Below are 27283 nucleotides of genomic sequence, written 5' to 3'. Positions count from 1 at the left end.
GGAGAGAGAGGGCAGGTGCTGGGGAATGAGATTGAACAAACTGGGTTAAGTGCATGTAGGAATATTTACAATGAAACCCACTATTATATATAATAATAATAATATATCAGTAATATTTTTTAAAAATATGAACAGTGTTCAGGTGGAGAATGGGAAAGCTGGGAAAACTTATATCTAGGCTTTTACTTTCTTTATAAAGTGAGAAGCATTTTACCCCTCCACAGAGTGTGAGGTTACCAAGGCCTGGGACCTGAAGAAATTAGAAAAGCTTGAAATAGGCAGGTTGGAGCATAAGACATACAGTCAATTCACAATGAATAATAAACTTCCCTGCAGGGCTGGTGTCCACCTGTGGCTGCAGAACATGCACACAGACAGGAAGCCTTGTCTGGGATGCTCCCCAAAGTGCACTGGTGTTGGTAACACTAAGACCTTCCAGTCTTTGGCTGACCTTATTTATAACCAATCATTACACATATTGGTTTTCTTCTGGGAGAGTCTGACAGTATACTTTTCCTTTCGTGCACTTTATTCTGATTCATATTCACTCCTGTCCAGATCACTGCACATTTCCAGTGTGTCAAAGTCTCTGGCCAAGGAGGTACTGGTCTGACACTGGCTGCCAATCACTACAGTAGCACTTAAATGTGGCTTAAGAGATTTGCAGAGAAGATCACTTGTCCTGTTTCGGGTAAGAAGACTGAGCCTAGGTCCAGGCTGGGACATTTCTGGTTTATGGGAACTGAACATGACTCTATGGTTCTGTTGACACAAACTCCCACAGTGGGGAGGGGAGGATAAGGGCCACAGGGTAATAAAACAGATGCTCATGGTTTATACCTTATTCCTCATTATAGGGCAGACTTGAACTCCAGCTATACAGTGCAGCTCCGAGAGTGGATGCTTTCATTCATAATGGTGTGGCTTTTCATTCATAATGAGTGACCAAATCAGTGAACCTTACTGACTACATCTTTAAGCACTTTGCCTCCAGTATTTCTTCCATAATATTATCTAGCCTTAGATGTTAGATAATATTATGGCCTTGCTTTTTCCGAAAGGAGAACCTGAAGCACAGAGGTTAAGCAGATTCCCTAAAGTCACAACTAGGAAGTGGGCTTGTCCAAATTCTGGAGGTCAGTTTGCCTACTCAGAAAAAAAAAAAAAGGAGAGTACAAGTTTAATGAACAAGGGCAGCTCTCTTGGTTAGTCATCTACCCTCTGCCATACTGTCATGGTGGCTTCATGACATAGGTCATCACAATACTCAAAAAAACCAAGGGTCCTGTACATTAAATTTAAGTAGTGACGACCACAATCTAATCCAGGGATGAACATCTCTATTGTGTCTGCTCACATTCTTGAAAGGAGTCACATTACTATTTATTTTCTAACTCTACCTTATCTCTTTTTAATATTGATTTTCTTTTTATCCTGTTTTCATCATTCTTTTGATCACTTTGGCTTCCCCTGAGATGTTTATTTCCTTTTCTTCCCAACTGGTCTTTTTGTTCTCTCTTGCAAAGCTTTCAATCAGTGTTTTCCACATAATATTTATTTTGCCTTCCTTTGCAGTATCCACAAAGGAAAACGTGTCAGGTTTTACTAGCAGAATCACAGAATGTGGAGCAGAAAAGGTCCTTTGGGAGAGTTCTGTCAAAACCCACTGTTTTTAGACATGGAAATGTCCATGCGAGGCGGTTCCTTTGTTAACCTCTGTAACAGTGTCTTATCTTTGGTTGATTTCAGAAGACTGTCATGAGTGTGTGGCGCAAAACAAGTTACCCGGAGTTCCAAGGTTTAGTGTCCTCATCTCCGAAATGGTAAGAAGAATTGCCTCTAATAATAAAGCCTGTCCTCCTTGCCCACCTTCTCCTCTGGGGACTGTGGGGTAAGGTCCACTGATACTTCTGTCTGGAAATGTACTGGAAATAATTAGAATACCTACAGAACTATTTCAATGTTTGTTTTCCTCCTTTTCCTTTTCTAAGGGGTTCTTTTGTCATGATTGATTCTAGGTTTCTGTTACTCTAGTTATCAGTCTACCAAATGTTCTTATATTTTTTTAAAAGATTCCTAATCATTATTTTGTTTTCCTAAAATTTTTCACTTTTTTTGACTGACAATTCCCCAAGTTGCAGAAAGCCTACTTCACTATGGATAGCTTGCTCATTCTCATTTCCTAACAACTGGACAGAGAAAAGAAATATGTGATATATTACAATATAGTAAAGCCAGCAAATTCACTTTTTTATCATTAGTTTTTGATATACTATAAAACTATTTTGATATGATAAATATCCTAGAGTAGCTGACATTTATTGAACACTTACTGTATGTTAGGAATAATACTGAGGGCTTTATGTGCTTATTATTTAATTCTCCAAATGTTCCTGAAATAGATACTACTCCTGGCTTCATTTTATACACAAGAAAACTGTAAAGTTACAAAGGCATTAAATAGGGTTGAAACCCAACTCTGGCTCTAGTTTTGGAGTTTTGAACCCTGACACTGTTCTGTAGACAGATAAATGACTCTCAAGTCTGTTTTAAATACTCACTACAATGGTATCACAGCAATCAGTAAATCTAAGAAATGCTTACCAGGGAAGCAGAGTGTGGCAGGGAAGTTGAATTTCCTGGGCTGGGTCTCTCCTGGTTTTACACTACTAAATTTCCATCATCAGAATGCGGTAGCATGCCACACTACAGAAGACTGATTTCTGTGTTGAGATTTTTATCTTTTGATACCCAAATTGATTTTAGATTTATTGGCTTGGTAAGGAAAAAATGAAAATACACACACACACACACACCCCAGTTTCACCCATTTCAATGAGAAGAAAATGGAACTCAGCAAAGACCAGTGGATTCTCATTCATATCCTTGGTATCTTTCACAAACTTGTTTGTAAGGTGTATAAACTTGTAGAGTTCAGTTAAACAGTCCTTACAAATTCTCTAAAGCAAGCATTGAGTTTAAAAGTAATAAAAATAGTTTAAAGCAGTGGAAATGAGCTTGGCAAATGCTTTAGGAAATGTCAAGTTGAAATGGATTTCGGTCCTGGGTGTGCTACTTACTCTTTGATTAGGGGTAAATTATTAAGCTACTAAGATATGATTTGAGGCAAGTTACTCTAAGGATGGGTCTTCATCTACAAAAGAGCAAGAAAATGCATAATATAACACTCTTGCTGTCAGACTTATGTGCACAATCCCTAGGACAGTGCCTGGTATGGAGTAGGTATCCTACATTCCTCTAATAAAATTCTGAAGCACTATGGGATCTTTCAGTGAGAAAGCAGAGCACAAAACCATCTTCTAAATTATGTCCCTTTAAAAAAATCCTCAATTTTTAATGGACTTTTCTGGGGGGCTACACCACCATTACCGTGGAACATGTTTACAGCTATTCCATATTCTATGTTTTATCAAAGAATCCATGTCTGCCTGTGGGTCAAGGAGGGACAAAGCATGACAGAATTTCATGGAAGGGAGAATAAGGCAGAAAAGAAGGATCTCAGCTGGGTGCAGTGGTGCACGCCTGTCATTCCAGCAGCTTGGGAGGCTGAGGCAGGAGCATCACAAGTTCAAAGGCAGCCTCAGCAATTTAGCAGGCCCTCAGCAACCTAGTGAGACCTTGTCTCTAAATAAAATATTAAAAAGGGTGGGGATGTGCCTCAGTGGTTAGGTGTCCCTGGGTTCAATCCCTGATATAAACAAACAAACAAACAAACAAATAAATAAATATCAAAACCGAGGTTCTCAGGAAAGCTCAGTCTACTGCATGCTAAAAATTGTTATTTTTAACAACTGTTTAATTCAACTATTTTATTTGTGACGCTTCCCTCGTCCCCCTACTTCCTTCAGTAATCCCGGTGGTGGCTGCTCCATGCTCTATCTCTTCATGGAATTTCTACGTTACCAACAGGATATCTGCCCCCTACATAATTGGGAAGGATGACCTGGCCTGATTATTACTTCTGCCACAAGGACCAGCGAACAGTCACAGAAAGGCAAACGCCTTTTCTAGGGTGGCATAACAAGCCATTCACAAAAAGAACTTTAAAATAGCTCCTACTCTCAGACTTACCCAATTAAGTAACATTTTCTCTGTGACTTAAGGGCTCCAGGCTTTATTCTTACTTCATAAATCACAACTCAAGCTTGCGAAAATGCTTTAAATTACTTAATCAATACGTTTTTATCGACTGTTTACAATCAGCCTAGTGCTATCTAAGTGCTGTACGAGCCAAGTGCCTAATGTGAGGCCTGAACCCACCTGTCCATGGCCCTGACACTATTTCAAGCCTCATAAACAGCCTGGGAGCTGCCCTTGTGGTAGCTCATGGCTGGCGCCTGCAGTTCCAGCGCCCTGCAGTTGGGCTCAGGTCCGCCTTTCCAGTGACTGTCTTTCCTTCTGATCTTCCTCTGTGCCTGCCACCCGATCCTATCCTGTGTTGTTTTTGTGTATTCATTTATGTATTATTGCTTTTGCTCCCATGAGAACCACCTGTCTTCCACTCTGCTGAACAATTAGCCATTCTTTATGACTCATGTCAAACTGCATCTCTCATGAAGCCTGGCTCTACCATTCCCTTTGGAAGTGCCGCCTTCTTTGAATGGACTACAGGTTGGCTTACTGTACAGCTCAGAGGACACTTACTTGTCAATATACATATTTAGTCTGAAAATTCATGCAGGATCAGAATCACCTCTTACTTATGGCATTTACTATGCTAACTTTCTCAAACTAAAGGCTTAGGTAATACCTGTTGAGTGAATAATATAGTGGAAGAAGCTGCATTTAGGAACATAAAAGATGAAATTGGACATGATGGCCAATTTGGATGTGTGGATAGCTCAAAGAAAAAAATGGAAATGAGAAAGCAGGGTTCTTCCAGGAAATAGCAAAGATTTTTACTTCAACATAAAGCTTAGGGAGCATGGGCACTTTTGGCAATTCATGAGACTAGTAATTAGACTGGATGGTCTTGCACTTAAAAAATAGACATCATTAGGCACTGACTAATAGAAGATATTTGATCAAGAGAGTGATGAGCTTTGAGTCAGTGGAAGTAGTATAAAAAGCATAAGAAACTTCGCACCTAGAAATGGAGCTACGAGCAAGATATGCGTTGCAATAGATGAGATGAAAAGGAGACATCAAGCGCCCCAGTGAGAGAAGTAGCTTTGGGAGCAGGGTCAAGACACTTACAAAATGATTATGTGAAGGATTCCAGTCTGGGTAACTCTGAGGATGGTGGTTCCACAACAGGTAAGTGAAGAAATAAGAAGAAATTTGGGGGAAAAAGGTTAATTCCATTTTGAATATCTGGAGTCTAAGGTCTTGTTAAAGACAATCAGGGGAAGACATATAACTGGCAGGGAAACTCGAGAATAGAACTGGAGTGGCAGGTCTAGACTTGGAGTCATCGGCATGAAGCTGATGGTTCAGGCCAGGAACCTGAATGAATGCTGTCCAAGCACATGATGTGGACAGATGGAACAGCGTCCAGGGCAGATCCTTTGACAAGGTCTACAACTCGAGGGTAAGAAAGGAGGAGTGAGGAACAATGGCCAGGAGACAGGAGGAAAACTAGGACAGTACAGTGGCACAGTAGCCAAATAAGAGCTTTACTCCTTCCTTAGGAGACTAACAGCAAGAGACACCAAGTCACTTACCTTGTTGAAAAGATGAAAGTTAAGAGCATGAAACTCAGCTGAATAGAGACTACTGAAGACAAAGAAGAAAAAAGATTCAGTATAAATTAGCAACATAAAAGCAGTATCTGTAGCACATTTACTATATGCATTTTATCTGAAAATTAAGGGAACTCAAATAGAAAAACAAGTGGAAAAAACAAACTAATGTATATTCTAAATTGATAGAATCATTCCAATGAGTAGGACCTGTTCTTATTAACAATATCTAACAATAGATACAAGTTATGACATCCACTACTTAGGGGAAATCTAAAACCCTCTTTGATTTGTTCAATTTAGAAAAAGCTGGTTTATACTATATGTATATATAGCAAATAACACAAAAGTGGTACCATTTAATAGTACTTTGGAATAACTCATCTTGATTCTTAAGAAGAACAGATTATTTGATACTATAATATTAATAACGTCTTTCATATTAGTATAAATAGAACAAAAGATTGTTTTATGAGGCATAGAAGTTACTGGCATTTTATAGTCTATTGCTCTTTAAAATGAAATATTGTTTTGGTATATCTTATTAGCAAATAATGAGGTGAATATTCGCATTTTAGCTGATGGAGGCAAATTATTATATATATAAAAATAATATTATCATATATTATAAATCCTGCTTTTAAATCACAATAAGGAATAAGATCTGTTCAAACTTATAATAAATTGAATTGGTGACAAAATGCTCAACCTAATATTAGAATTTAAAAGACATCAAGGCTTTTTCCATCTAATATCAAGTATTATAAATCAGAAAAGGATGAAGGGACATAAAAAGTAAAGGAGATTAAGATTATAAGTGCATAACTGATGTCTTTCCAAAGAACAAATCTAATGATAAAGTCACCAAACGGACATAAACTAAGTATTTAATCAAATCAACACGAGAGATGAATTTAGAGAACACTGATGGCTTCACATTGCTACTGCAGGACAGCCAGGGACCCATCTTCCAACTTACTTATGAACAGTATGAGAACAAGGCTGAACTTATCCAGGTCAATGTGTGGGTTTGAGAACGTGTCACAGAATGTGGTGTAGATGATCATGAGGAGCACACTGCTGCTGATGGCACCAAAAGGAGGCTTCTTTCTTTCAAGCCAATCCTTGATGTATCGTCGGACAATCTGAAATACAGAGATCAACAGGTTGCCTCTTTTCAGAGATGTAGGGAGTTGAACTGGGCGTCACAAAATGATTCTGACAGCAGAAAGACATAAAGGAAAGGGAATAATTTGGATGATGGCCACAATGGATTTCAAAGCTTCCCTGCCACACCACACTTCTTCTGGGGAATTTAACATTTGTAGTGCAACTTCCACTGGGTGTCCATAATGAGAGTATATTTTCAACTGCATTCAAATCCATCCTTAATCATGCCAAATGCTCTTTGCTAGCTGTCACTGAGACATGCCCATTAAGCCTCCCCAAAGTTTATCTCCTCTGCCGATCCTAATGGATGTGTGTAATTATCACAGTCCCCTTTGCCTCAACAGACAATTCCAAGTGCAACTTTGGGAATCTTAAAAATCTGACATCTTCAAGAATTTCAAGACGGTAGATAATCGAAAGTGATCCATGGAACATATTAATATTTAAAATGCTAGCAATGCACCAGAAGTTTTTAATTAAATTATAACTCATGCTTGAAAAGCAAAAGTGCATGTGTTGTGGGAGTTTAAATAATTCAAACTCTGAATATCTAGAGTTTTTGTGAATCCAAAGACAAATGCCATTTGCATGCTTTTGGAATTCCAAAATTAACACTTAAAAATGAATAAACCTGTCCGAAGTTTCCTACAAAAGGATTAGTGAAATATAAAGTTATAGAACAATCCTTTCTCATTTAAAACTCAAATCAGATTATAAAATTAGGACAGTCTGAATACTGATGATAACGTTTTTTGGGACATAAAAGTGAACAACTCTACTTAAAACCTTGCTTGGCTTTTGAAAGAAGCTAGGTTAGCCCTATCAGAAGGACGATAGTGGAGACATATTAAGTTTTGACTCACTCATTATCCTGCATAATTGAACATGAGATTTCACAACAGGCTGAGTTACTGTGGATCCATTAGCAATAATGAGGTCAGGGAACTTCTCCTGATAAGGCTGATGGGGTTTTGACATTATCTACTCTGTCACCAAAAGGGCTTAATTCACAATGGAGCATATCCTTATACATACTTAAGAACAAAATAAGCTACATTTGTCCCCTCCACCTGGATTCAGTTTCATTTTCTGTAGTTTTAGGTACGGTGGTCAACTGCTGTCTGAAAATGTTTAAGTGAAAAATTCCAGAAATAAGCAATTCATAAATTTCAAATACATTTTATTACAGTATTTGTTATAATTGTTTTATTTTATTTTTTTAAATAAATTTTATTATAGTGTATTGTTATAATCATTTTATTTTATTATTGATATTGCTTATATTCTTAATGTGCCTAATTGATAAATCAAACTTTATCATAGATATATATGTATAGAAAAGAGTATACATACGTTTTGTACTCTCCACGGTTTTAGGCATCTATGGGGGGGGTCTTAGAATATATCCCCTGAAGATATGGAAGGACTACTTTTCTCTCATTAGAACTTCAGAAAAATGGCTGTTGGATCTGTTTAGGACTCACTAAGTGTCCTAATAATGTGAGTAAACTGGGTGTGGTTGTACACACCTGTAATGCCAGCTACTGGGGAGGCTGAGACAGGTAGGAGGACCACAAGTTTGAGGATAGTCTCAGCCACATAACAAGACCCCATCTCAAAATATAAAAGTAAAAAGGGTTGGGGATATAGCTCAGTGATAGAGAGCCCCTGGGTTCAATCTCCAGTGGAGGAGGAAAAAAGAAAAAATATAGAGAGTCTTGGAAGAAAGCAGATCAGTTGGTTCAAGATAGAGGAAAAACCATTAAAGGTGAGTGGATTGGGAATGAAGGCGAAAGAGTTTAATGCACAGAGAGCTGCTGTGATTTTCTTAAAAGTGGATCATATTATTGAAGTTATATGGATTTATAAAATATTATGATGGGAAGGTAGAAGTGATCCCATAGTATTTCATCTGTGCATTTCTTTCTTTAAAATTAAAAATGCAGAAAATATAGAGAAAGAAGAGCAGTTCTGTTGCACAGTATGATGCACTGATGTATTAGAACATAAATTTTGGATAGCAGTGCTAGAGGTCTCATAGCTGACCCTGTGTTCAAATATGTCTCCATTGGTGCTTACGAGGAGGCTACCAAGGGAACTTCACTTAGAGGGTCAGTTCATAATCTGCTGTGCTTGGTAGCAGAAAGTCAAACTTAACACTACTCAATTCCTTTTGGAAATAAAATAAATGGAAAATACATGGAATCACTGAAATTTATGCTGTCATTCAATCTTATTTTAATATACACTGGTTAAATACGCATATATTCCAGGTGCATGCCTGCAATCCCAGCTGCTATCCGTCTGAAGGCAGAAGGATTGCAAGTTGGAGGCCAGCCTGGGCAATTCAGACTCTGTCTCAAAATAAAACAAAATAAAATATTGAGGATGTAGTTCAGTAGTAGAATGCTCATGTGTGAGGCCCTGTATCAGAATAAAACAAAACACCAAAAACAAAAACACACACGAGTTCTCTCTGCAACAGGCCATAGAATGCATGATCCCAATTTCAAAAGTAATCCCAATATCATGGCCCCAAGAGAACAAAAAATAAATATGAATGAGGTATAACTTAAAAGCCAAAGTCATTTTAAAACCAAAACAAATATCTAATTGTGGATCAACTTTATAAGTAGCAATTTGATTTAATAAAACTTGGTAGTCTCTCTTTCTTCATTACAAAATTCTCCGAGTCTCATGGTGGAATAGAACTCTTTTGATATAACAAGAAACAAAGAATCCTCCTGGCCAAAATGTCTTTTTTTTTTTTTTTTGGTTTAGTTTTTTTATTTTTCATTGTACATGGACAAAATACTTTTATTTATTTTTATGAGGTGCTGAGGATCAAACCCAGTGCCTCACATGTTCGAGGTAAGAGATCCACCACTGAGCTATAACCCCAGCCCCTTAAAATATTTTTGCAGTTATATTAATAAGTGCATGCAAGTTTTAGTTTTTTAAAATTCCCCTTATAGAAATGTTAACAAAGTTGATAATTTTAATATGGTGTAGGACTTCATTTATCTCTAATAATACTTATTACTTCAAAGAATATTTTTCTATTATTAATGCCAATTATATTGTTAGTGTTTTAAATTTATATCTTCTTATTTTATACTTTTCTGAGTCTTTCTGTCTTAGATGATCTTCAGTGAAATATGTCAATAATCACTATCAATGTAAATGGATTACACTCACCAATTAATCGGGTTGTTTGATCTTTTATTAATAAATATTATATGCTATACCAAAATGTCTTTTTTAAAACATATCCCTGGGTTAATGAAGGATACTTGTTCTTCATAAAGAAAATAACTGCACAGACTCCCAAGTGAAACAGTAACCCTAGAGGAAACCAAATTGTCTTTCATCATTTTTAGTCTTCTTTTTATATTTACCTGTGTTTCTGAAGTAAGCCATTTTATATCTTCCAGGCTCCAATGAGTGTTTCCTTCTTTCTCTAAAATTAAACTCACAAAGCAGCTGCTTGTGCATGGTGTAGTTAGAAAAATGTTAACGGGGTTCATAAACAAGACTGGGTTGAGTAGTGTTGACGTGCCTCAGAGATGTGCTTTGGCTACAAACTCCAGAAAACCTCATCTTCTTGTAGTTTAGCAACTTACACTTTTGACACAATCGTTCTCCATTTGTCAAGAATTCATACCATTTAAAATATTTCAAACTTCTTTGCCTTATAGGAATTTTAAATAGCGTGATAGGTAACAAGACTTTGCTGAGTAGCCTAACACAACTGGCCACAGCACCTCAGCATTCTCTCTTGGGAAAAAGAACAGAGCAAGATGCGGGGACAAAGGCCTTCCAAGGAGGCGGCCAGCTGCATCTTTGCTTAGGATCTACACTGATTCATTCGTCCTCCTGGCTCAGAGAAACTTAGGCATTAAAGATTAAGTGACACATCCTCATTAACTTGCTTGCTTTTCCCTGCGGAGAAAGAAAAAAAAAATCTTCCTCAGGAAGCTTTTTATTTTATTGTCTCATCTTCAGTATTTTTATTTTCTTTATTTTAAGTTAATTAGCAGGAATGGTTAAAAGAATACTTAAATTTGACTCTGTACTTCTAATAATCTGGGTTACCTAGCAATTACTATATGACTTCCGAGTTGGAAACCTTTAAAAATGACACGTCTTATGTGAAGAATGTTCAGACACCAAGGTAACCGTGGGGTAGTATATTCATCATTTTAGTTTTCTTAAATTTTTTTGGTCACGGTATTTCCTTGCTTTTTCTTTCTATTCTGTCTTTACATTTATAAATTGATTTTTGAGTGAGGATATATGATAGATAATTTTTCATAGTAAGCCTGAATTTCAAAATTTATTTTTCTTCAAGATGGCTTTAGATTCTTATTTCAATTTTAACCTCTATTATACTGAATCCATATAATTTCATAAAGTCTTTTGTCTCTTTGTTAATATCTTGTTGTCAGAGATGAAATCAAATCCAATGTATATAACACTTTTCTTTAAAGATAGATCTTATTAAATTTATTGATTATATTCAAATCATATTAATTTATTCTATAAAGCATAGACAATAATAAATGAGTATAATAAACACCCATTATCTACTTCACTTTTTGAAAATCCTCTCCTAGTGCTACTCTTATTTCATTCTTAGGAGAAAGATTGTGCAAATATTATCCTGCTTGTTTAGAGCTGCAAACAGAGGCATAAAGAACCCAAACAATTTGCATAAAATGTTAAAAAGTCAGGTGGAAGAGTATGACTATGACTTCTATTTTTGGAGGAAACATTGCATAGGGGTCAAGGTATAGATTCTGGATCCAGGATGTGCTTGACCTTAAATCCTGGATCCACTCTCTATTTTGTGATCTTGGGTGAATTCCTTTACTTCTCTGTGTCTCATCTGCAGAATGGATAATGGATATAATAATAGTTGTGATGATTAAATAATTAAGTGACTATATAATGCTTTCAAAACAGGGCCTGTAGATGGTAAACAATCCCCATTCTTATTTCCTGGTTTTAGTTTGGTGATGTTTCTATCAATGTTTACCAGTATATATCCCATTTATAAAGGTACAGTTACTTTTCCTCTCAAAGCTGTTCATATGAAGCAGTAGAAATAGTTCAAATCTAATATTTCATAAGTGAAAATTTTCTCTAGCATTAAGAATACCAACTTCAGCTTTGGCTGAAGCTGAATTAATATGAAAGACCAACCTCAAACAGTGAAACTAATTACAGAGGGAAAGACCAGAGAATGCATGACTGATAATGTATAGATAAGCTTTATTATTATTATTTATAGGGGGAAATGTGGACTTTATTGGGTTGCTTAGAAAACTATCCAAGGTGACAGAAAATAATGAAAAGTGGTGGAAATTCTGTATCATTAAAATTTATTCATAAATTGCTTTTACACATACTGCATAAAATAAGTATTTGTCACCAGCACTTGGATGTATTAAAAGGATTTGTTGGAAAAGGAAGGAAAATGTTTCAATAGCACAAAATTTATTTCTTTCTAGAACCGAGAGAAGCAGCAATCTCTTAACCATCATCTATGCAAAGAATACTCATCTCACAGAGTCACAGCACCTTTGGGCTGGAAAACATAAATCTGTTTGTTCTATAGATTGAAAAGTGAGGCCTAGAAATCATGTGTGCAGCTGGGGAGTGCTGAAGACCAAACTAGGCCTCATATCACACTGAAGCCAGTCCACGAGGACTTAACCCAAAGGGAGTGTTGTATATGTAAAACAAATTCCCTCTCAGAAATATAAACCAAAAGTTGAATGATAAAGTTTTATTATTAGTTAGAGATTAAAGAAATTTATTCAGCTCATACTCGGGTCTTTTTCTTTACCTTCTAGTTTCCATGATTTGTTTAACATGTAATGACAGAATCTCATTTTAAAAGATGCATATAACAATATGGGAATATTTATTTTCATCTTTTGGCACCCTCTTTGCTACAACTGAGAAACTAGCCTGGAATCTCTTTGCTCTGGATTAGTGTGTATGAGTGGTTTTGGCAAGGCCCTCAAAGGTCATACTGCACAGGTAGGCAAGTCAATAAATTAAAATAGAGAGAGAGAGAGACTAGAAAGACAAGGTCCCTGTTCTCATGGATTTCACATTCTGAATGGAGAGATAAACAAAGAGTAAAACAACAACAAACAGGAAGAGCTAATGAAGCACACTAAGCAAAAGTTTAAACTGGGTGATAGGATAGTTTCTGGTGGCAGTGGGGCAGCTCCTCCTGGAGGAGAGGGGAGGAGGCAGGAGGAGGCAGGTGTGTCATATAGAGACAATGGCAGCTCTAAGGAAGGAATGAGGCTGGGATGTTTGAGAAAACAGAGGCTGTCAGTGATACCCAAGGGTCAAAGGTAGGTACGTTGGGAGTGTGCAGGGCAAGTAAAAGGTTGAGGATGGGCACAATAATCTTTTTAGAGTAGAAACAGAACCTTAAAAGGAAGTAGAATAGAACTTCTGGGGGGTGTTCCATGGCATTTGAATTTTAAATTTGGGGTCCTGAATTTTAAAGAAAATGGGAACAATGTGTATTGCTTTCTTGGAAGCAGAGCTTTGCCACGCTGGTAGAAGCATGCACTGGGTGTTCATGAAGTAAATAAAACAGACAGACAGCAAGTCAACAAAGTGGAGTTTGCCAAGAAGTGAGGCTAACAATGGACCAGGCATCTAAGCAGCTCAGTTGCATAGCTGGCGTGGCAGAGCGGGGTTAACCAGGGTTGGGCCTTTCTGAGCAGTACAACAAAGGGGGAAAAGATGCAGGAATTGAGAATATTAGCAAAGGAGTGATCACAGTGATAGACTATGGAATCCAAGCTGAGTAAAAAGGGAAAGTCACGAGGACGGTGGCTGGTAGAGAGTAAGGTCAACTGACGGGGAAGGGGCCTTGATGAGGTTGAAGAATTAGTGAGAACCTGAATTTACAGGGTAAGGAGTGGTACCACAGAAGTGAGTTGTTGGAATTGATCCAGATCAAACAGGCCTGCTGTGAAGTCCTAAAGCATTTCCACACACATAGAAAAAGGAAATCCCTTCTTTAATATACTATATTTCCTTCTGCCAGAAAATTCTAGTGACAGGTACACAGATTCATGATGCCTCTAGGCAAATACATTTCTCTGAAAGGTAGCATCATGTACGCTATACAATCCACACAATGTGGGCCTACACCCATAAAGCTATGATCATAGGTCAGGTGACTGAGGTGGCTCTGCCTGTCCTGGAAACCAGTGCCTGCAGAGATGCTCATCCCTCCCTATGGTACTCAAGGATCTGGGGATCATTCTCCAGGGAGCAGTGCTCATATCAGGATGTACTCATATATGTGGCTATGTCCTTTATATTAAAGTATCTGTGGGCCTGTGACAGCACAGTTCATTCAAAGGCCAAAAGTAAGAGAGTATGCTAAAAATGTGGTCTTTCTTTTACATAAAATTTGGAACAATCTATTTTTCCATAAACTGATAACCTAAAAAATTACATACAGTTGGCCTTTTGTATCCATGGGTTCTGTATCTGTGGCTTCAACCAATCCTGTATTGAAATATTTGGAAAAAACCCTGACTCTGTATTGAAACTGTATAGACTTTTTTCCTTGTCATTATTTTTTAAACAAAAAGTATAATAACAATTTACATTGTATTAGGTATTATGAATAATCTGGATATGGTTTAAATGATACAGGAGGAAGTGCATAGGTTTTATGCAAAACTGGTTCAGGAAGTGCAAGCTTAGACAAGAGATAGCAAAGGTGCCATCTTCCCCGGCAGTATGAATGGGGTTTCAGGTGCCATATGTGACAGATTTCTGAATGGGAGCATGTGACAACTGCCTGCATGTAAGGGAGAAAGGAGGCAAGAAGAGGGAGGAGGCAAGGCTGTTAGGGGTTTCTAGATGTGAAGATGAGTTGGTGATTGCTAATTCCTAAGAATACAATACACTGGGGGGCTGGGTAAGTGCAAGCATATAGGTTTCCTCATTGAAAAAAAACCATCAAAATACTTCACTACCAAAAAAAGCAACCAACCAACCAAACAAACAAACAAAAAACCCCTACATATTCCACTTTTTGACTGTCTCCTGTCTCTTTTACTTTATGATTTATGGAATAATTTACTACTGGGCCCATAAAGAATGAGCAATCTAACAACTCATTCTCTATGAATATTCTTTTTTTACATAAATTACATGACCCTATACATAAAAATTGACTAGTTTAGATATTATTTGTCCATATGTTTCAAGCCAAGCATTTAATTATTAACAGGACTATTTCCAAGATCCACTAAGAGAAGAATTATGTGCTCCAAGTTATTAGGTGGAATTACTTTCAGAACCAAAAAAATCATGGAATTAATCTAATGCATTTGTAGTTAAACTGTGTAGAGATGAGGACAGGTGGATTCAGATATGCCTCTAGAAGGCAAAGCATGCCCCTTATTCACATAACTCTCCCTTTCCTTTCACTCTTTCAACACAACTTTCTGGGGTGCCTATGGTCTGGGAATGTAATGGTGGACAAAGCAAATACGGTTCCTGTACTCACGAAGTTTCTAGTCTAGTGGGGGACAAACAGTTAACAAAAGATAAGTAAACACTGTGAGAAGTACCACGACAAAAAATGAAATATGGTGCTGCAAAGAATAAAGGGAATCTGAGTGCAGTGGCAAACATCTGTAATTCCAGTGACTTGGGAGGATCACAAGTTCAAAGCCAGCCTTAGCAGCTTAGCAAGGCACTAAGCAACCCTATCTCAAAAAATAAAAAATGTAAAAAAGGGTTGGGGGTGTGGCACAGTGGTAAAATGCCTCTGTGTTCAATCCCTTGTACTAAAAACCAACCAACTAACAAACAAAATTAAAAAAGAATAACCAGGAAAACACTTCAGGTGGTTCTAAGAAGATCTGAATTACAGTTAAATGAGTGTGATAAGTTGGAGTGGAAGGGAGAGCATAATGACTTTTTTTTTTTTTTTTTAAACTCATGATTTAACCCAGGGTACTTTACCACTGAGCTACACCCAGTTATTTTTATTTTGAGACAGTATCTTACTAAGTTGCCTAGGGTTTCACTAAATTGCTGGGGTTGGTCTTGAATTTGTGATTCTCCTGTCTCAGCTTCCTCCAAGTTGCTGGGATTACAGGTGTGCAACACCACACCTGGCACAAAGATATTTTAAACAGAAGGAATAGACAGGTACTGTGAAATATGTCCGTAATCCAAGGTACCCAGGAGGCTGAGATAGGAAGATCACAAGTTCAAGGACAGCCTGGGAAACTTAGTGAGACCCTGTCTCACAATAAAAATAAAAAGACTAGGTAGAGTGACCCCAGGTTCAACCCTTAGTACTGCAAAACAAACAAACAAACAAAAACACCAGAAAAAATAAGTAGGAGTTGAGGAAAAGCCAGGAAAGCTAGCAATACAAAATATGGCAGAAGCTGAAGAAGAAGGCAGGGGATATAATATTTATTCAGAATCCCTATTATGTGATCAGCACTGGGGAGAAAGTATTTTTTTCATGTATCACTTCAGCAAATGGTATTTTAAATCGTCATCATTTAAGCTAAAATCAGCCCCCTAGGTATAACATTAAAAAAAAAAAAGTGCCTAGGTAGTGAATTCTGTGGTGCTCTATCCAGAACAATCTCTTCAGGAATAAGGTACTTAATCCCACAGGCTCCGGGAGCAGGAAGCCTGGCTTGGATGAAGGATCTCAGTTGAGGTCCTAGCACAGGCCTCAGGGGGGGTGGGAGTAAGCAGAAAGACTGGTCAGAGCAGAGTCTAGACCAGGCGCTCTTACCTTAAGGCACTGCAACTCTAAGGGGTCACCCTAGTTCCAGAACTCACCAGGGAACCCATGTAGGCCTTGATAGGAAGATATTAACCCATCTACTTTTTTCATCCCTCAAAATGTACTTACTCCCCAGGAAACTTCCTGCATAGAAACCTGTCTCAGTTTATTGCCCCGAGAATCTGACCAAAGAGAGCATATAAATACACACACACACACACACTCTCTCTCTCTCTCTCTCTTTCTATATATATAATTTTACAAAATATAAATTTATTTATATATATATAAAATATAAATGATTTTATATGCAATATTCCAAAGAGCTGCTTCCTGTTTAATATCTGCAGGCAATTTGATAATGGGAATGGTGTTGGTGATGATGATGATGATGATGATGATGATGATGATGATGGCGACCTCCACAGAAACCACAGAGCACTCATCTGTGTCAGGCTCTATTCTGGGAACTTTATGTACATGCATAGTTCATTTAATCCTCACAACAATATTTTAAGTGACAGGTACTATTAGCATAACACTTAATGAACTATGAACCTAGAGCTGGGGAGGTGAAATGGCTGGCCCATGGTCGCACACCAGATGCAAGGTGGAACTGAGTCTGGAATCCAGTCACTCTAGGTGTGAGCTCTCGGTCATCCTGCGCACTGTTTCCCTCAGGCCCACTCATTTCAGGTGGACATTCGATTCAGTTCTCTATTCCTGTGGTTTCCTGTGATTTAACACCACCAGAAACCAACAAACAAAAACCTTGTTTTTAAATTTTTATGCTTATACTTAAATCGAATGCTTATTAGTAATTTGTTATAAGAAGTTAAATAGAAGAACTTCTGTTGGTCCTATTAAATAAGAATCTGAAAGGAAATTCTAAGTAATCTAAGATCCAATTTTAAGATTCATTTCAGTAGTTCTTATATTTAGCTAACTGCAAAGAAGATTAATATTAATTTAAAATTAAAAGATGAGAAATATTGTGGTAGATGAAAACTTGTATTTTCATAGCTGTGTATTTTAATTTAGTTGTTTCTTCCACCTCAGTTTCCCTGATATTACAGAAGAATTTACAATCTGATCTTTTAAGGAAATAACAGGTAAAAATTGGAAGACCTTACCTGTCCAATAATGAGAGGAACCACAACAGTCATAAAAAGCTGAGAAAAAATTGATGTAAAAGGCACAGTAGAGGACGAGCCAAGCTGTAAAATTAGAAAATAGGAGTTAGAACTACTCTGAATCAATTATTAAATATTACTGTTAATTAAGTAATGTAATAAATTTCATTTCCACAAATTTCTCTCACAGACACCAAATATTTGGTAGATTTCAACAAAGTGAATTACCTCAAATTTTTAAAATTTTTTAAAAAAATAGACTGTTAGGTATTTTAATATATAATTTTATTAGTAGATTATGGTTGAGAAAAATTATTTTGCCATTAATTTTTAATCCCTTCAAATTACTTATTATTAAATACATTTCTAAAAAGTAAGTCATTCTATGTCCATACTGTCATATACCATGACATTTCACCTACAATCAAAATGTATGTGATTTTTTATTTCATCTGTTCATAGACACATAAAAGAAACAAGCATGTCTCATTCTCTTATGATGATATCTTATTTTTGTAAATGAAAATCTTCTAACTTTCCTTGTCCTTCAAGTCAAAGACAATAAATCTCAGAGTCTTCAAAATTTATTCTTGCACAAGGTCTAGTAAATGGGAAATCCTAATGCCTAACTTATTTTACAACTTAAAATTTCAATATCTCTCTCCTAAATTTGTATGTCTTAATATTGTTCCTTCTCCTTCATTTTTGGTTGTTTCTTCACAAAATTGCAATCTCAGCTTCATAAAGATTCTACTCCCTGTAGCATAGGAGTGTCGAACTAGGTACACAGTTGCACACGCATATTAGTCTCACCATCAGGCATTGCTACGTCTTCCTGTGAACTGCCTCATCTTTGTTAGTACCTCCTCTGGGCTCTGTGATCTCTCTGACAAACAGCAGCCTGCTTCTCTCTTTCTTGACTCCCGGGTACCCAGGGTCTCCCAAACCGTCAGTGGTGCTTTCCTTGGCCCTTGGAACTTCCTTTTTGCCCTTATCCTACAGATCCAGTCTCAATTTCATATCGACCTAAGTTCAGTTAACTTAGAAATATCTTTTGGAAAATCATTTTGTGAAAGGACATTGGAGATGACTGAGGGCATAGAATGTCAGATAAAGCAAATCAAATATTTAGATAAAGTTAACAGCTCAGAATGAAATGATGTAAGACCAATGTTTTCACTGATTTCTGATTTTTTGCATGAATCATTTACCAAAATCTTTTCTCTATATTGGTGTATTTTATAAAACTGTCACCATCCTCAGTCCCCATATACAAGACACAATGACTTAAGGCATCTTGACCACAGTGGCCCACACCGTTTGATACTAGCTTCAACATTGACCCTTGGCTGTCATTTTCACCCTAAAACTGTAGCTTCAGCCCTTTCCCTCTGGAACAGATATAAAGTGAAAAGTGAAGAAAATCAAGCAGAAAAAATGAAACCGATGAAGGACAGGATTCCTGGAGTGTTGACGGCTACCTGGCTGATAGCCATTTCTTTTTATGCCAAACTAAAATAGTAAAAGCTAACAATTACACCCTATCTTACAGCAACTATGTCTTTAAAGCACAAGGTGCTTAACAAATACATTTTCTCCATAAATATTAGCCTTACATTTGTTCCTGGAGTAAGAACTGAAATAAAGAAAAACATTTCATGACAAATCAGGCACCACAGGAATAGAAAAATAAATCTTAATGAACCAAGTTTTCAAGTTTAACACCATCCGTCTCAATGCTCTATCCATAAGGTTTACAATGAGTGGAGAGAGGCATGGAATTTAGAGGTATGGTGTTCACATAAGAGTTGACCATTTCTACCTGGACCCTCATGACTCATCTCCTATATCTCTGGCTTCTCCTTCTACCTCAACCTAAATTTATGTTTTTAAAATTTTTAAATAAATAATATATCAAGCAATATTCCTTCTCTAAGTCCAGTGGAATAAAGAAGAACTAATTTTGACTTTGGCTTTAAAACTATTATGTACTGCATTTATTTTTATTAGTGCCTTTTATAAGTTACACATAACAGTGGGGTTCATGTTACATATTTATAAATGTATATAACATAGTTTTCTCTACTTTGATTCTTAGTACTTCTTTTTTCCCTCCCCTCTTCCCTCTCACTTGGTCTCCTGCTTCTACTCTACAGTAATCTCCCTTCTGTTTGCTAGACATCCCCCTTTTTTATTCTTTTTTCTCTCTAGCTTCCCTGTATGACAGAAAATATTCCACACTCAACTTTCTGAGTCTGGTTTATTTCATTTAGCAATGCTATCCAGTTCCATTCTTTCACCAACAAACTTATATAATTCCATTGTTCTTTTTTTAAAAAAATATTTTTAGTTGAATATGGACACAATACCTTTATTTTATTTATTTTTATGTGGTGCTTAGGATGGAACCCAGTGCCTTACACGGGCTAGGCAAGCGCTCTACCACTGAGCCACAAACCCCAGCCCCATTCATTGTTTTTTATGGCTGAGTAGAATTCTATTGTGTGTGTATATATAAATATCTCTCTCTATATATACACACACACACACACACCACATTTTCTTTATCCCATTAGTTTATTGATGGGCACCTAGGCTGGTCCCATAACATTGATGTGCTTGCACCACCACATAATATATTGATTTTAGTTCTTTTGGTAAGTACCAAGGAGTGGGAGAGCTGAGTCATATGGTGGTTCCATTCCTAGTCTTTAGAGGAATCACTACTTTCCAAATTAGTTGTACTAATCTCCAGTCTCACCAACAATGTATAAGTGTACCCCTTTCTCCACATCCTCAGCAGCAGTTATGGTTATTTGCATTCTTCATGATTGTCAGTTTAACTGGGGTAAGATAAAATCTCAGTGTAGTTTGATTTGCATCTCCCTGACTGTTTTAAGCATGCTGAACATTTTTTCATATATTTGTTGGCCATTTGTTTTTCTTCTTTTGAGAAATATCTCTTTAGATACTTTGCCTACTTATTAAGTCATTAGTTTTTAAACTTCTCCATCTATCACATAATAGGCTAATCATGTGCTCAGTGTTCCAAAACTTTATGCTACGAGAAGACAGTAGAACAAGGCAATGGACCGAGGAGGAGGGTGTCCATGACCCCAAGATGCTTCTGACCTCTGACTTACTCGACTGAAAAGACAGGCTGGAGCGGCCCTTCCCTCACTGTCAGATGAGAGATCAGAGTGAGCCACAGAAAAATTAACAGGGTACCCAAAGCCAGATAAGGGATGGTAGGGGTGCTGGGGAGCAAATCCCTCTGGATGAGTCCCTTAGAAGTGGCTCTGAAAGGACGGAAACCTCAGGACTGAAGTCTAATTTGGCATAAGTCCTTTCTTTTGAATTGGCCACCAGACCTGTCGCTGTGGTCAGAGTGAAGATGCAGAGGTGCCCTTGGGAAGTTTCTGATGCTGTGAAGTGCCCTGGCATCCAGAAGAAAGAAGAGTGAGCATCTGGCTCCGGGCAGCATATGAGAACATGACTAGCAAAGTATGAGACCTGATTATTTTGTATGCAGGGTTGATCTTAATGAAAGCAGAAGGAAATATGCTGCCTAGGATATTTAGTTCTTCATATTTTAATGAGGAACCAGTTGTGGCTTCTATTGTAAAGACCAGTGGGGCTTGGAAGAAGCATCAATAATTTGCAGGTAAAGTCTGCAGGTTCAGAGTCATCTTGTATTAAGCAAGAGCTCTGGGCTTTACTGAACTACCCTGGCAGATTTCAGTATGTCTCCTACCGCCAAGCTAGGCTTTAAGATACAGTGTGTTAAACAAGCAATCCGGTCACTGGCTAATTTCTTACAGGAATGTGGTACTTTAAAGCAGAGGACTCATAAGAAGGTTGGTTTCCTGGTTTTCACATCTTATGCTGAGAAGAAATGATTCATGAACTCAGTCTGTGGGAATTTAGGACCTTGGTGTTCAATCATTTCAGTAGTGACCGTGTGCTGCCCGTTCTCAGGGTTGCTCTCAGCACTGGGATATAACAGTGGACAAAATGTAAAACCCCTCCTCTCTCAAAGGGCTGTTTTTCATAAAAAGTCGAGGTCTACACACATGCCTGCCCATCCCAAGTACACATGAACTTCTCTCTCTGGAATGTCATTTCCCTACTTACAACTGGCAGGTTTTTAATCTTTCCAAAACTCAGTTTTTAAGAATCTTTTTAAAAAACTTCTCCCAAGATGCTGGATTGCACCTTCCTCTTTTGTGAACCACTGTCCTCTGCATTTCCATTGAACCTCTTGGCATCCTCGGTTGTTCTTGTTTACAAATGGTCTCTCCCTAGAGATGGTATTCTCCTTCAGGTCAGAACACTACTTATTCACAATTTACATCTGGGGCAGTGGTTCTCACACTCTAGCACATCAGAAACACCCGGAGGGCTAGTTAAAACACAAACACAAATTACATTTGGAAAAATAAGAAGCCAAGGATAGCCAAAGAAATCCTTAGTGAGAAAAGTGAAGTAGGAGGCATCACAATACCAGACCTTAAATTATATTAGAGTTATAGTAATAAAAACAGCATGGCATTGGCAACAAATCAGACATGAAGACCAATGGAACAGAATAGAAGACACATACACACACACACACACACACACACACAAACAAACAAACAAAAAACAAACCTCACATAAATACACTTATTTCAAACTAGACAAAGGTGCCATAAACATCATTTGAAAATATAGCCTCTTCAGCAAATGGTGTTGGGAAAACTGGAAATCCGTTTGTAGTAAGAGTTTAACTCCTATCTCTCATCCTGCACAAAACTCAAAATAGATCAAGGACCTATGCATTAGACCAGAGTCCCTGTGCCTCTAAGAAAATGTAGGCCCAGCTCTTCACTGTGTCAGCTTAGGAACTGACTTCTTCAACAAGATTTGTAAAGCACAAGAAGTAAAACCAAGAATCAATAAATGGAACGGTATCAAATTAAAGAGTTTTTTAATAGCAAAGGAAAACATTAAGAGTGTGAAAAGAGAGCCTAAAGAATGGGAGAAATCTTTGCCATCTGCACCTTAGATAGAGCATTAATCTACAGAACATTCAAAAAACTAAAAAAAAAAAAATTAACATCCAAACAAATACCCCAGTCAATAAATGGGCAAAGGAACTGAACAGATACTTCACAGAAGAAGAAACACAAATGGTCAACAAATATATGAAAAAAATGTTCAACGTCTCTAGCAATTGCAGAATGAAAATTATCAAGGATGCAAGTAACAACAAATGTTGACAAGGATATAGGGGAAAAGGTTCACTCATACACTGCTGGTGGGACTGAAAATTGGTGTAAACACTCTGGAAAGTAGTATGGAGATTCCTTAGAAAACTTGGAATGGAACTACCATTTGACCCAGGTATCCCACTCCTTAGCTATACTCAAAGGACTTAAAATCAGTACACTACAGAACATAGCCACACTGATGTTTATAGCAGCTTAATTTACAATGGATAAAGAAAATGTGAGATATATACACAATGGAATAGTACTCAGCCATATAGAAGAATGACTTTATGACTTTTGTTGATAAATGGATGGATCTGGAGATCATCATGCTAAGTGAAATAAGCCAATCCCCAAAGACCAAAGGCCAAATGTTCCCTCTAGTATATAACTTCAACACACAAAAAGGATGGGAAGGGGGAAGAATAAAATTTCAGTGAATTAAAGAAAGGGAAATGAAGGGAAGGAAGGGGGGGATAGAAAAAGGAAAGACAGTTGAATGAATCTGATGTAACTTTCCTGTGTTCATATATGAATGCACCAAAGTGAAACTCCACATCTTATACAGCCACAAAAATAGGATCCTAAATAGAATAAGTTATACTCCATGTATGTATAATAATATGTCAAAATATACTCTACTGCCAGGTGTATCTAAAAAGAAGGTATAACACACACACACACATACACACACACACACACACACACACACACACACACACACAGCCTCGCCCCACCCTTAAGAGTTTCTGATTCAGAAAGCCTAAGGAGAATGACGGGGGAGGGTAGAATGGTGAGAATCTGCATTTCTAATGAAGGTTCCAGGAGGTGGTGCTGTTAAGCTGAGGTTCACACTTTGAGAACCAGTACTCTAGCACACATAGTAGGTACTCAAAAAATCTGTTAATTAGTGAATGGCTACAATAAGTAGGTTAAAAAAAAAAAAAGGAGCTTGGCAAGGTTTCCTTTCCATTCTTCCAACTCCATTCAGCTGAGTTACAAAGTTCCACTCCACTCATAGATCTAAGAAAGGATCACACTGGCCTCCCACCCCACTGTGTCCTATAAATACAGCAGCGACATTTTTTGGGCACTTTCATGTGGCAGTCACTGCTTTTCAATGCTAAATGTGTGTCCAACAGTTTGATATTCAGCAATCCCTTGAGGGAAACTAGTTCCTACCCCCATTTTCATATGAGGCAACAGTGACACAACTCAAACAACTTGGCCTGGGTCATGAAAGTTGGAAGAGACAAAGCCAGGATCTAAATCCAGAAATGTAGCTCCAAAGCCCTCTCACTTCATCCTACGGCTCCACTGCATATTCATTACAGACGACACAGGCACCAGAAATGGGGAAGGGGGCAGAGTGGAAGCCCAAACTGGACTCTCCTTTCCTCACCGATGTGAGAATGGCAGGGGAGGGGGGAGGCGAGGGGGCTTGGGGGAGGCATGCAGGAGCACATTCGTCCATCTGCCTCCATGGGTTGGGGAACAGGTTCCTTTCTCAACTGGAGTTCCTGATCTGAATTACAGGAAGCAGGAGATGATGTGAGTGGCTATTTTCTCAACACTGCCAAGGAGGGTGGTGACTGGTAGGGCTGGGGTGGGGTAGAGGCCTCACAGAGGAGTTAATGCAGTGCACACAGTGGATGCCGTAGGGCATTAGGGCCTCATTTTCTAACCTGGCACAGAAGGGCTAAGTGGAAGCAGGACTGACTGCCATCAATCCACTCAATTTAGAAATTATTTCATTTGTAAAGAATCGGGGAGTTGAGTCGGTAAATATTATGGGGCCAAACTAACCAGACTCAGGAAGACAAACGAGTGACAATTTCTGATGAAGAGACGCTGACTGTCTGCAGAATCACACTTATCAACCAGCAGTTAGAAAACAGATGGTGCGTTTTAAATCACTCCTGTAAGTGAGCTGACCTGTAAACTGTCATTAATGCACAGGGTCTTCACTGGCTCTGCTGTGTAATCAGCCTTTTATCTCCTATCAGGGAAATCCATTAGCCACAGGCAACGCCACTATTTGTGTCTCTTCTCAGCTATTAAAACATTATTGTATTAAATAATTCACCCTTGATGATTGGCCTTCACTTTCATTAGCTTCATATTCAGGGGAAAATAAGAATAGATATTTACAGTTTATACCATAGAATGATGAACATGAAACCTCTCTGGCTAGAAAATCAGGAAGCAGCAGCTTCAGACATAGAGCAGGATTTGTTCCTTTCCCACCCCATTTCCATTCTCCCTACACGGCCAAGAACCCCAGCCCCGGAGGAAGGAGGGCAGGGAGGGACAAGCTGTCTATCCCATCTAACTCTTGCACCTGCTTTCTTCAGACACACTCAGACTCATATCTCCTTCCTGTTCCCAAACCAAGCATTTAGACAGGAGAAGGGAGAGTCTCCCAAATTTTTCCAGAATTCTGCCTTTCCCCATGAACTATGGTTCTGTCTTTCCTGCATTCCCTGTGCCCCTTCTCTCACAGGGATACCTGCAAACTAAGTTGACTACTTACGTACAATTGATGAGTCACTTGTATATCAGGTGATGGACTCAATGTGAAAATGATGACAACTTTATCAACTTAGGAAAAATGGTGGTTATATAGTCATAATGATTCAGTTGCTTGCACCAAAATAAAATTGGGTTATTGCATAGAAGGAGTATTTAAGTAGAAGAATTGCTCTTTTTCTAGCTAAATGGTCTTTTTTTCTTCTCTGAGAAATCAAGAACAAAATAGGTTTTAAAATTAAAAAAAAGGTCTTTTTTTTAATTTTAATTTTTTTTAAGAGAGAGAATTTTTAATATTTATTTATTTATTTAATTTTTTTTTAAAGAGAGAGTGAGAGGAGAGGAGAGAGAGAGAATTTTTAATATTTATTTCTTAGTTCTCCGCGGACACAACATCTTTGTTGGTATGTGGTGCTGAGGATCGAACCTGGGCCGCACGCATGCCAGGCGAGCGCGCTACCGCTTGAGCCACATCCCCAGCCCCTTAATGACCTTTTTAAAGATAAAAATTATATAGAACATGGCTTCACTTTTATTTTTATGCAAATGTATACTTTCTATTTTATTGAGGTATAACTGATAATACCACATAATTCAAGGTATATGACATGAGGCTTTGATAATATGTAAACTGTGAAATATTCATCCCAGTCAAGCTATTTAACATATCTATCATCTCATCTAGTTTGCTTTTTATTTATTTGGTGAGAATACTTAAGATCTACTGTTAACAAATTTTAATTGTGCAATAAATGTTTACTAACTAAAGTAACCAAGCTGAAATGCCACAAGGTGTCTAGAACTTATTCATTTTACAATGGCAATTTTTTTCTTTAAGTATTTTTATTAGTTATTAATGGACCTTTATTTATTTATTTGCTTATATGTGGTGCTAAGAATCAAACCCAGTGCCTCACACATGCTATGTAAGCACTCTATCACTGAGCCACAACCCCAGCTCTACAACGGCACCTTGGTACCTCGTTCTCCTGCCCCAAACCCTGTACCTCTCTTCTACTAAGTTTCTATGAGTTTGACTTTCTTAGATTGTTCATATTAAGTGAGATCATGCAGCATGCAGTATTTGTCTTTCTGGCTTATTTAATTTAATTTAAAATCCTCCAGCTTTATACGGGTTGTAATTTAATAACACGTAAAATACTAGTTTAAAATGTAAGATGAAAAGATTATCTTCCAATAATTTTGATAGAAACTTTTTTTTTCCCAGTGCCGGGGGGGGGGTGGGGGACTTAGGGCCCAGTGTATACTTAAAATCTCATTCTACCATTGAGCTATGCCCCAGCCCTGATGGAAACTTAATGGTCACGGTCATGGATTCGGGTTACAATAAACTGTAAATTGGCTTTTTCTAACATAAAGAGGGCAGCTTCCAGGACATGGAGAGCAGAGGCAGATATAAGCAGAGGCGTCTAGGAACAAATTTTGCTCCCTATTCCCTGACAAAAAGGCTTGATCTTGTCAATCTGGAGTTTGTTTTGGGAACCAAAGAGCTTGCTCAATTTACTCCCTCAAATAGAACAAATGCTTATGTTCTTCTAGGAAGGTGCTCAAGGCTTGGTAACCAACAGGTTTGCAGTGGCTCTCATTCTGGCAGGACCCTACGCCCCCCCAGAGCTGGTGCTAGAGGGGGACCAAAGGGCAAGGGAGAAGGAGGCTAAGAGAGAG

At 37.8% G+C, this 27283-nt stretch overlaps 1 protein-coding gene across 4 annotated transcripts in view; it reads right to left on the bottom strand.

Moving 5' to 3' along the window:
• The window catches only part of Slc10a7 (solute carrier family 10 member 7), a 245540-nt gene that overhangs the window by 32575 nt on the left and 185682 nt on the right, over positions 1 to 27283 (bottom strand). For all 4 annotated transcript variants that reach the window (XM_040293231.2, XM_078022058.1, XM_078022059.1 and 1 more), the window contains 3 exons: positions 17817 to 17900; positions 6682 to 6847; positions 5685 to 5736 (listed from right to left, as the gene is read on the bottom strand). In XM_040293231.2, the coding sequence (XP_040149165.2) occupies positions 5685 to 5736; positions 6682 to 6847; positions 17817 to 17900 (302 nt within the window). The remainder of the gene's footprint in view (positions 1 to 5684; positions 5737 to 6681; positions 6848 to 17816; positions 17901 to 27283) is intronic.

This window comes from Ictidomys tridecemlineatus, chromosome 9 (assembly GCF_052094955.1).
Source record: "Ictidomys tridecemlineatus isolate mIctTri1 chromosome 9, mIctTri1.hap1, whole genome shotgun sequence".
Classification (NCBI taxonomy): domain Eukaryota; kingdom Metazoa; phylum Chordata; class Mammalia; order Rodentia; family Sciuridae; genus Ictidomys; species Ictidomys tridecemlineatus.
This window is presented reverse-complemented; position numbering and strand designations above follow the sequence as displayed.